Source organism: Alosa sapidissima, chromosome 8, assembly GCF_018492685.1.
Source record: "Alosa sapidissima isolate fAloSap1 chromosome 8, fAloSap1.pri, whole genome shotgun sequence".
NCBI lineage: Eukaryota > Metazoa > Chordata > Actinopteri > Clupeiformes > Clupeidae > Alosa > Alosa sapidissima.
The window spans coordinates 17,507,399-17,519,788 of NC_055964.1; the positions used below are offsets into that span (position 1 = coordinate 17,507,399).

The 12,390-nt window shown below is 39.4% G+C and overlaps 1 protein-coding gene across 2 annotated transcripts in view; it reads left to right on the forward strand.

The window, feature by feature from the left end:
* Positions 1-11,828, forward strand: part of piwil2 (piwi-like RNA-mediated gene silencing 2) — a 34,589-nt gene extending 22,761 nt beyond the window's left edge. For both annotated transcript variants that reach the window (XM_042101802.1, XM_042101800.1), the window contains 4 exons: positions 10-115; positions 309-562; positions 11,015-11,122; positions 11,333-11,828. In XM_042101802.1, the coding sequence (XP_041957736.1) occupies positions 10-115; positions 309-562; positions 11,015-11,122; positions 11,333-11,489 (625 nt within the window). In that variant the 3' untranslated portion in view covers positions 11,490-11,828. The remainder of the gene's footprint in view (positions 1-9; positions 116-308; positions 563-11,014; positions 11,123-11,332) is intronic.
* Positions 11,829-12,390: the final 562 nt, after the last annotated feature.

A 12,390-nucleotide genomic window follows, 5' to 3' on the forward strand; every position in this document is an offset into this window, starting at 1 on the left:
TCTTTCCAGCACGCTGACCAGATGGTATTCCAGGGTGTTTTTCCAAATGCCTAATGAGGAGATCATCGTTGGGTTCAGGGCATGCCTGCTGGGAGCCCTGCAAAAATATCATGAGGCGAGTGTTTACATTCAACAAGGGCTACCACGGTAATCCCTTTGATCTGTAATCATTTAACATTGAATGCCTTCTTTCTCCTTGTTGGGGGGGGTTAATTAAATGCCTTCTTTCTCCTTGTTGGGGGGTGGGGTTTTGAAATTCTCTTGTGTTTAGAGTAATGTCCTGTTTTTTTTCCCCCTCTTCTCAACAGCTGAACCGCAGCTTCCCAGAAAAGATTGTGATCTATCGGGATGGTGTCTCTGAGGGTCAGCTCAAAACGGTTGAGCACTATGAAATCCCACAGATTCTCAAGTGCTTTGAGACGTACCAAAACTATGAGCCCAAGCTGGTCTTCATCGTGGTCCAGAAGCGGGTCAGCACCACCATGTACTCATTCTCAGGGGACCGGATTGGGGCACCTCCCCCTGGTACAGTCCTGGATCACACAGTCACCAGCAGAGACTTGTGAGTCTTTTTGACCTGATGACATGGTATTGCAGAAAAATATCTATTCATCTATTCAAGTATTGGCACCCCTTGAAATGTTGGTTTTTAAGCAAATACACTTTTGGAGGGTTTTTTTTTTTGTTGAGAAAACAAACAAACCAGGACCATTTCAGTAGCTCAACACAACTGAAACAACAATTGGTTTCCCCAAATTCAACACAAAATATCACCTAAATGCTGTGGGAAGTGAATACTGTCAAACTGACACGGTCAAAAGTCTTTGCACCCTTTTCATTGTTAAAATCCAGTGCTAAGGTTATGGGTAGTCAGACGTCAGCTGTGGTAGCATTCCTGAGAAATATCAGTCCATTTCTAAAGAACAATAGACTCGAGTTCTATTGGTTTCTATGGACAGTGTGATGTTTTCTCCAAGGATTTCAAAATATTTAAATAAATCGATAACAAATATGTGACCCTGCAAGGCGAAACCAGTTGTTTTGCGCACGGTGCTATTTTGAGATCCACGATAAACAAACATACAGGTTAAAATGTTGAATTTCACGTTTTTGCATAATTCGACAGTATACAGTCTACACTTTCATATTGTGAACAAATTTCATGGATAAACATACATTTTGACTGTTAAACCTTTACTTTATTTAGGTGAAGATTCAACACATTAGCAGTGATTCCCTTTGTCCACGCCGCTATAAGGTTTTTTACGGTAGGGTACGGTAGAGCTAATTTACTCATTAGGCTACTCATTACTCTTTACTCAATGTGTCAGCTCTATATCGTTCTTGGCAGATGTAACCGAATATGAATGTGAAAGACTTGCCTTTTCAGGGCACGAACGGTCAAAAGCACAAACTTTTAGAAATATCCTGGCGTCATTTTAGGGACCAGGAGAAGTTTTCCATTGAAGTAGGCTAGCGCATTTTAAGAGTAGGCTAGGCTATACACAATCTGTGTACACAGAACTTCCTCTCCCCTTACTTCCCCCGAAATACATTAATTATATTAGGGCTGCAGCTATCGATTCTTTTTGTAATCGATTAATCTAGCACTTTATCGATCGATTAATCGGATAACATTTTTTTTTTTTGTATTTTTAAACAACCAAAACAAATAATGCATAACGAAAATGACATTGCTGTAAAATGATCAAGCAATTGGCACAGAGGTATTTGTTCTAACTCCAACATTTGGCTCCAAAACTAAGCCCATTTATTGCAATTTACCCATTTAGTGTTTATAAGTGCCAGTGCCAACAATTAAATAATGTTCAAAATACTCTCTCTGTAAAATTGCAACCTCTTGTGCATGACTTAGCTGGGCGAACAAAGCTGTCCATACTATGTTGTGAAGTGCTGGGAGGGAGAAGAGGGAACGCAATGTAATGTATTAATATGCACAACAAGTTTCATGCTGTAATCTAGACCTGACATCAAAGTAAATATCTGTTTTATGTAGATTTCTACACCTGCAGCATTTGCCATTAGGCTACTAACAAATAATTTTACCATTACTAAAAAAATAGCCTACCATTAGGCTACTAACAAATAATTTTACCATTAGGCTACTAAAAAATATTTTTTGGGGTGAGCCTATTTGCTGTGGTAACCTAGCAACCTGTGTGTGTGTGTGCACGCGTGCGGTGCGTTAGAGAAGATGAGGGTGCATGCATGTGTATAAGAGGGGGTTCTTTTTAGGCATAACCTACTGTCTTGCAATTGAACGTGAATAAGTTTACTACTTAAAAACATCAAAGCTAAACATTATTTCACGACATCGCTACAAATACAGTATGTGATTTAAAATCAGCCAACATCAATGTAGGCTATAGGCTACATAGATAGATAGCCTACTTTATTGACGTTTAGTGAAACAGCATGGAGTGGATGTTTTCGGTTCAGATGCTTGTTCTTTTCCTTTTTGAGTAATGATCCCAAAACTTTACTTGAAAACTTTATAGACATTCTCTGCCATTTATGGACATCTTGACTCCGCAATTGCGCCAGCTAAATTCAGAATGTATCACGATTCACGCGCTAATGGTGTGCTTCCTGAACAACTGTCCGTGTGGAACAATCAGATCCCTGCGCGTATAGTACGTGTCATAGGAATTTAACGAGGCTTCGAGGCAGGGTTTTTGCCTCGAGTAATTTTTGTAATCGTGTTATTCGAGTAACTCCATGAATCGTTTCAGCCCTAAATTATATTCTATAGTGACACCTTATGACCATCCCAGATATTAACTAGGGGGCAGAAAAAGACTCATGGCACGGTTGAAACTATGGTTGAAACTGCATAGTCAGTCATCCGCTTCAAAGTCATGCTACCGTAAGGCTAATCATAGCTGTGCCCTCACACTATCGCACGTGACAATTTACTTAAAAAGGTGATTTTCTCTCCTTCTGGCGTATCGTGACAGGAGAACCATGCCAACTTTGGATGCGGTTATCTTAGCGATACTTTTTGCAATACCCTCGATATACATATCGTTGGAAATAGTACAATAACTTAAATTTGTAAATTTTACCAAAACGACTGGTTTCGCCTTGCAGGGTCACATATAACAATGAAAAGTGTGAAAACTGTCAGTGACTGCACATGAGTGCTGGTTTTGAATCACATTTGCACCACTGATAAAGCCAACAACCATTTAGAACACTTTATCGACTGTATGGATCTTTGACAAATGGTAGTGATCTTTCAAATGAGCAGTTTTTTTTGTTAATGGCCATATTGGTCTACCACAAAGCCAAGTAGTTCATGTTGTAAGGTGTGTAACACTTTTTTACAGGCTTATAAGCCACTTGAGATATATGTATTAGGGGTGTAACGGTACACAGAAGTCACGGTTCGGTTCATACCTCGGTTCGGACATCACGGTTCGGTACGAGTTCGGTACAATGGAGGGACATTGTACATGTCTCAGGCTGTACCACCTAGTGTCATACAGTCTCTTCCCTGAGCTATCTGCAGCAGCCTGAAGTGTGTAAGATGTAGGCTAAACAGTACAATAAGTACCCAGACTCCATCTGTAACTTGTAAACAAAATAAGACAATCAGCTATAAAACTGAAAATAGGCCTACAGCATCTCTTATTTCTGAAAGTGCAAATTACATAAAAAAATTATTTTTAAAAATCCACTTAAGCAAGACCTTCAACATCTGTGTTTAGTTGTATATGGAAGGGTCTACAATTTGCCTCAATATTTTTTTATTGTGTGTAAAGTAATAATCTAGCCTACTAACTGAAAATATCACACTATTTTGCCTTTTAAAAAAAAAACGAAATTGCTCCTTTCATTTCATAAACCGACTACAACTAGAAGTCACGTGACTTTGCCCTTCGACGTTAACTCACCGTAGCATGGTTTGTTTATTAGAAGCTAGCCTGGTTAGCGTTGTCACTTTATTTTACTGTCTATGCACTTAACACTGCAGCTCCTCATGTGAGAAGTTACAAGTTACCCCAACATAAAGGTAATTACCACGCGATTTACATAGCTTTCTGTCAATACGAAATCATTTAATTTAAGCCATAGGTTTTGGCCCTATTTGTATCCAAAGGCTGCTGAAGCGCAGGGGAAGTTTTTTCCCCTCGTTTCAGTGATTGGTAGCCTACATCATCTGGGTGATGGCTTCGAATATGTGTAGCATTTTTTCCACTCACATACCCAACAACTGCTGAACAACGCCGACACACAGTTTCATCTCATCCACCACTCTTTCGTCTGTACTAACGTTACTGTAACTGAAGTTCTCAAACTTGCGATCTTAAAGAGACCAGCGGATCCTCTAACTCTTGTGGGTCTGACTGACGGACTCGACCGACGACCTGACAAAAAAAAACATAGGCGCAAATCAGAGCTTCAGAGCTAAGGCGAGGCTACAGATTAGCGTTAGGTGTCGCTAAAGAACTCCCGTAACTCTCGCTACTTAACAGTAATTGATTAATCCGCACAGGAGTTTTATGTATTTTTATACCGTGTATTCTCCGTGTAAATTCATGCACCGAACCGTGACGCCCGTACCGTTTCGGTTCAATACGAATACATGAACCGTTACACCCCTAATATGTATATATATCAAATTATTTATACCAACTTCAGACGTCCAATAGCTGTTCTGTCTTTTATGGATGCTAATGAATGAGTAAGAATTAACTAGGGATTGGAGTGGGATTGCCTACATTAACATTGTAAAGAAACTCACTGAAATATGCATTGCAGTTGACAAAAATGTTTTTTTTAAACCTTGTTGGGGGATTTTGCAGCCCCAAGCACTGTTGCCTAATGACTGTAGTCTTGGTAGCTGCAATGCTAATGCCTCCTCAATAAACACCACTGGTGCACATGATGACTCACAAACATAAGTTTCAAGCAAGTTCCAAGAAGCCACTTTCAACATTAACAGCCCCGCTTCACCATTCACTGTTGACTGAGGTGACTGCCTTGCAGGCTGCTATCACAAGTCTGGAGGTGTATGGAATTATGAAGTCTGAATTTTTTTAGTCATACTAAGACGTACATGGAAAAGTCAACATCCCAACAAAAACAATGCACACTTTACAAAACTACAAAAGTGGAGGGCTTGTAATAATCCATTTGAAAAGTCGGAGAAATGTCTGGAATTTTTATTTGGGAAAAGGCGGCAAGCACCCTGCCTTGCTCCTTGGGGGGCAAATTCTCCCATGTGCGAAAGTAAAAAAAAGGTATGTAACTAGGTGCTTTTCACCCTACGCGGATTCTGCTCTTAACTTAAGTTTTCCCCCCCCCCCATTTACTGTTCGCTGTCAAATTTGACCGGACCGTTTTAAGCGGGGAGCTTATGGGAGCTTCTTGTGTGAGCAACCCTTACGGACATTCTGCCATTGACTTGCGCACATTTTCTGCTAAGCACTTCTGAGGGCTGTATTAAGGCACCATGAAACACCATGGCTGCATTCCAAAGCTCTATTTGCATACGGCCTCTCTCCTCAGTCCTCCAGCTCGTACCCCGGAAATCGTTCAAAGTCATCTCATTTATTTAATTGCAACCAGAAGAGGTGAGAACGAGGAGAGAGGCAGGGATTAAAGTATTCCGGCACCGTGCCGGATTTCCGGTGTTTAGCATTTGGCTGCAGAAAAAAAAACATCTTATATTTTAAAAAAGACTTTCGATATCATCCCCATCGCTTTCGAGTGTATGCGTTCGTCTGCCAATGATATGAAAGGAGCACAACTCTCCCGCTCTCAAACTAACATATTAGCCAATCAGAAGTAGAATGGGGCGGGGAAAATATGCTTCAATCTGGGGAAAATAAATCTGGGGAAAATGTGCTTCAATCTGGGGAAAATAAATCTGGGGAAAATATGCTTCAATCGATGTCGATTGTCGCTATCGATGTTTTCACTATCGTTCCTCTGCGTAGATGCCCGGGTAGAGAGACGTCGCATCGAAGGAGAGCAAGATGAGTAGATTCATGAATCCTGGGGAAGATGCCCTCCTAGTTGATAAAGCGTTAAAAAATAAATGGAGCTGGGCATGGATAGAAGAGATAGGGAAGGAGAGTAAGCCTTTTAGTAGCTGGTGTAAAAAGTTGAGAGAACCGGGTGCTTGGTTCTGCACTCTGTGTTCGAGAAAGCTAGTATAGGCCTATGTAACTACCGGCAAAAAAGTGCTTCACGACATGACCCCGCTCACGCTCTCCCACACACAACGCGTTTACCAGGAGCAACAACCACAGCTGATGTACCGACATCAATAACTGACCATGTGTGTGATTTGAAAATACGCGTGTGCGCATTCATCGCTGTCTTTCAAGCTTGCACAACCCCTGGTGAATTTATGCAAAAACAAAATAGCTGAAGACAAAATTGCTTTGACTAAACCAGGGGTGTCCAAACTATGGCCCGCGGGCTAACTGCGGCCTGCCACGCACTTTAATCTGACCCGCCGAGCATTTATTAGTTTATCAGAGATCCGCCCCGCCACGCACTTTAATCCGGCCCGCCGAGCATTTAATTAGGTTATCTTAGGCCGCTCGCTATTTTTTTTCAGCGATAGACGACGTTGTGAGTAACTAGGCTACTGCAAACTGCTTTACACTCTTCTTAGAGAGCGATGTCAATGTCAAAACAGCTTGTTACATCGAGATATATAGTATCTCCTTTGCAGCAGATCTAACTAGTTATGCTACTCCATTTAATTGGGAATGCATTTGAGCGTGCATGCACGAGAGGGAGAGAGCGCGGCAGGTTCCAGCTGGCTTGTCATTGTTGATAATTGATATCTACTTTTTAAATAAGAAACTTTTAAAAGGAAATCGCGATGGCAACAGTAGTTCCCACTACTGACCACTTATAAACTGTGAGAGGGCACGAGCCATAGGCACAGCACTAGCCATAGGCTATTGACTGGAGCTGGCAAAAGAGTCTTAAAGTGACAGTGCACCATTTATAAATGAATTAAACAACATCAAATGAACAGTATTTCTTAAGTAATTAATTTTCTACAACAAAATTACTTTGTCATTTAAATGATATAATATGTGTATATATATATATACTTAAAAATATATATACACACATTATTTTTTGTTGTGTGTCCCGTCGGCCAATTTTCAAAACCCAATGTGGCCCTTGAGTCAAAGTTTGGACACCCCTGGACTAAACTGTCAATATCTAATCAGCATGCCAGCTATTTGAACACACACGGCATAACACCAGAGTTTAAAAGACGTATTTCGAAAAAGCTAAAAAAACTGCATGTTTTCCTTAAATGTCGATGAAGCCACCAACACGAACATGGACAAAGTCCTCAATGTCCTCGTTCGTTTTTTTGATGAAGATGAGAATTCAGTAAAAACGTAACACCTGGCGAGCAGGAAAATGAATATAGCCAATGCCTCAGCACTTATGCTAGAATTAAAATATGTCCTGCAGTCCTATGGTTTGGGGCTGCCACAGGATGACCCACCACCCACTAGGGATGTAACGGTATGAAAATTTAACCTCACGGTTATAGTGACCAAAATTATCGCGGTTTTCGGTATTATCACAGTATTTCTAAAAGTGTGTTCAATATGTTCAGAAAGCACTGATAGGCCTACACAAGCTGAAATAGTTTAAAAAAGTGCCCCATTCACTTTTTTCTTCATGTTTAATTGGCTATGTGCTTATAGGTTAACTTACCCTACCATAACTTGGAGTTTGCTATTTCTGTTATTTAGATCCAATGAGTGAGACCAAAGTAAGCGTTTGAAATAAAACTTTAGGCTACTGTATTCTCCTGATAACATGAGTGGAATGGATTTAATGTGGACGTGAACATAAAAAGATGCAGAGTGGCTAAATAATACAGTGCACATTTTGCAGTGAAAATGTTCCGCCTTTTAAAATCAGGTGTAGCCTAATCCGAATCGTAGTTAAAACCATCAATTAGACAACAGAATCAGTATGGTAACCAGTTTCATTGTACCAGGCCTACTGTATGTCAAAAGCAGGCTCAGATAAAGCTGGGAAGGATTAAACACACGGTTTCCATACTGCAGTAATTAACCGTGATAATTATGATATTTGAAAAGAAAACGGTAATTGTTATCGTCAACATTTTTATCGCGCTTTACCATTATACCGGTAATCGTTACATCCCTACCACCCACATAAAAAAAAGTTCAGTCTCAGGATTTTTTTAAAGTTTAATCCCTGGAGAGGCGAAAGGGCCGATAGAGGAAACACAAGAACATCCTATACTTAAGCGTTTCCAGTCGGAATTGTGCGTTCATTGGTCCAAGGTGAAAAGTTTCCTCCACGTCTAGTCTATCGACTTTCGGTTTCCAACAAGTTCGTAGGGATTTATAAGCGACAATAAATTAGTAGATGGTCAAAGAAAAGATCTTTTATATGCTGGAATTATCATAAACTACCATGCAATTTAAAAAAAAAAAAAGTTCATGCCTGCTTTGTTCACGCATTGTATAAAGAGTATTCATTCATGTCTCGAACTATCAAACATTACCTCATTATCAGAGTCAATAAGTTCAAGTTTATTTATAAAGCACATTATTATACAAAATGTCACTCGATGTGCTTAAAAGAAACAAAAAGAAAAAGAAAAGATTAACAGTAAAAATAATAGTAATTAATACAAAGTAGTACAAAATAGATCAAGGGGGAAATAAGACTGAATGAATAGGAGGTAAAATAGAAATAAATAAATAAATAAAAAATAAACCTAAAAACTAATCAATAAATGCAGAATGAAAGAGTTCAGTTTTTAGTTTCTTTTTAAAACACTTTAGTGTTGGGAAAAATCTAATATTTATTGGAAGCTGATTTCAGAAGAGTTCATGTTCATATAATATTTTTAGCCTTTGGTATAAGGTCATATTCCCTGTAATTTGAGTGTCTGTTTATTCTAGCCTAAGAGGTGATGCGCACATCATCAGTAATAAATGATGCATGAGTGAGCAGGACGTCTCATTTCTCATATCTGTCTCAACTTCATTCCTCCATCCTCCTATCATTCCTTACTTGTTTCCTTCACAAAATGAATTACAAGGGGTTAGGAAAACAGGAAGGAAGGAAGGGAGGATAGACAAAAAGACAAATGATCTGCAGCCCAGATTGCTTGATGCTGGCAGTAGGCCTAGTTCTAACAACATGGATGTTACATGTTCAAAAAACTTTACAAAACCACATTACAAAAAATCAGAACTGTTCATCAAGGTCTGCCAGTGTAAATGCAGCCAGAGTAGCTCACAAATCAATGCTGTTACAATACTTTGCCCACAATAACATCCTGATACAGCGATTCTACAATACTAAATATATTGCAAAAGATTGATTTTACAATACATCACAATATCTGTGTAAATTAAGAAGCTGGCAAAAAGCTTTTCCCACTGAATTGAAACAGTGTAAAAACTGCATAAAGTTTTAGGTTAGTGCCTCTTAAAATAAAATAAAAAATTGTCTGATAAATCCATTTCAGGGTTGGGTAGTAACGGATTACATGTAATCTGGATTACGTAATCAGATTACAAAAATCAAGTAACTATAATCAGCCCAGATTACAATAAAAAAAATTGTGTAATCAGATTACAGTTACATTGTTGGGGATTACCTGATTACATTTTATCATGCAAACAATGCAACTTTTTTATGATAGCCTAGCTATCTTTTAATTTGACAAGCTTCAGGCTTGCCGGTTCGATCCCCGACCAGTAGAAAAAATGTGGGCGGGGGAAGTGGTTGAACACTGCTCTCCCATGCCCACATCCACGGCTGAAGTGCCCTTGAGTATAGGCACCTAACCCCTCACTGATCCCAGAGCGCTGCTGTAGCAGACAGCTCACTGCTCCGGGTTGGTGTGTGCTTCACCTCACTGTGTGCTCTGTGTGCTTCACTAATTCACGGATTGGGAGACCAAATTTCCCTCACGGGATCAAAAAAGAGTACTTACTTACTAACTTATTTACTATTGGGGCAGGTCTCTCGGCACACTGCCTGATCTTTTCCTCCTAATCTTAATGTAGCCTCTTGTTTTAGTGTTACCGTTTACTTTGAGAAAGTCACCAGATCCCCCTGGTTGAAAAACATCCCAAAGGAATCATTTTCTCACCCCCACAATTGAAATGGATATGGTGTCATTCAATCTCAGGCCATGTCCCTGGGTCAAAAAAATCCAGCAAAAGCTAAATTCATTGTCCAGGTGTGCCCTTATAAAGGTTAAGCCGAGTTGTGCATGTTTGGAGAATAGTGATCCATGATCACATCCATGATGATTAAGTGATCAATTTTGGGATGGGGTGAAAATTTCAACCACCAAAACACCACCCCCAAAGTGGAGAATAGCTATAGAAATGTATTAGTTTGGGGTGTTTTTCAGACAGTGGGACCTGGTGACCTCAAAGTAACACTAAAACAAGGGGCTACATTAAGATTTTTGGAGGAAAAGATCAGTTAATTCACACAGGAATGCTTTACTCAGAGCAAAGAGATTTCTTAGATGTAATGAAATAAGAAAGAGAAAAATAGAATGAGAATTCTTTAATCAATTCAGTGGTGGTGTCTTACTTAACGGACATATTTATTGAAGTAATCTAAAAGTAATCCTAAAGTAATCAGATTACGTTACATGTTTTTGGTAATCCAACTGATTACGTTACTGATTACAAAAATTGGCATGTAATTTGTAGTCAGTAATGGATTACATTTCAAAGTAATCTGACCCAACCCTGGTCCATTTAGACTATGAATTGTAAAACATTATTTCAGTAAACATAACACTTGCCTCCAGTGTATCAATAAGGTATGGCAAACATAAGTTGTACGATATATATTTTGTCTCTCCCCTATTGCTCATAACCTCTTGCGCCCCCATTGCGCATTGCTATTGTGTTGACCTATATTCTGTTATGATACATAATGTATTCCTGCTGAAAAATGGGTATTAATTTTCTTTAATTGTTTCTAGGATGGATTTCTATCTGATGGCTCACAGCATTCGCCAAGGTTGTGGTCTTCCTACCCACTACATCTCACTGTACAACACAGCCAACCTCACTCCAGACCACTTGCAAAGGTATTCAATTCCCTGAATGTACAGATGGAGAAGCTGGATAACTTGTGTTGTTTTTCTTATAAAAGAATGTAGTGCGTATCACAAGGATCATTGAATAATTAAATTAGACCATTACATTACTTAGTACCATTATATTACTTTTTATTGATTGAATGTTTGATTGTTATTCATTATTATTTGATTATTGTTTATTATTGGGCTTCTTCACAGGCTGACCTTCAAGATGTGCCATTTGTACTGGAATTGGCCTGGCACCATTCGGGTGCCGGCACCATGCAAGTATGCCCACAAACTGGCATTTCTCACTGGTCAGTCCCTCCACTCTGAGCCTGCCATTAACCTGGCTGATAAGCTATTCTTCCTGTGAGCACTTGCGTATGTACCAATTATGAAGCTAATTGAAGTGTGGTTCGGTCGTTGTCAGTTAACGTAAAATGACGTGAGCACGGCAGGTGACGTGTTTTAAAAAAAATTATGGGGGGAAAAGAAGCTTGAACATAACTAATTAGGCCATGTGTCAAAACCAGAACTAATGATGGTCATAACCAAAGTATGCGAGAAAGTCAGTTTTAAGTTCAATCATAAGCAGTAATGTTTTTTTACTGACCTCTTAAGACCCTTAGTTTTTAGTTTAGTTTACTAGTTGTGTGTGGGTTTATCTGTTAAGTTGGCTGTTCAGGTCTAAATAAAAAATGTGTGGAAATTCTGTCTTTGTATTTTTCCCGTACTGACAAGTTGCATAATTTGAGGTTGTGCCACTAGATGGCAGCAACACAACGAGGAAGCTCTGGAGGAGGACCAAGCGTACAGTATGGGCATTTTGGGTTTTGGAGGAGGGAGGTTGAAATACCAGGTCATACCAATAATGTCATAGTTTGTGGTAGTAATGTGTGTTTCTGGTCAAGTTTTATTCAGTTCTTTAGAAGCATATATCTATCTATTAATCATACTTGATCATTTAAATATCAAAATGCATCCACAGGATGGGTTTGTATATGCCTGTCCTGGCCCTTACTTGAGGAGGTGAATTGTCTGAATGTACAAGTAGGGATTTCCGAAAAGGAACCCAAATCTTGTGGTTGCGGGGGGGAAAACGCCACCCCATTCTTCTGGTTCCTGTTATTATCCCCAATACCAGTTAGATGAGAACAAAAATTAAGGTTTTAATATTTTAAGGTCACTGAGCTCTTACCCTGTTTTGAGTTGAAGTATATTCCTACACTTCTGGATACGGCAGCCTGTCCGGAAGCGCAGACCTATCTATCTTT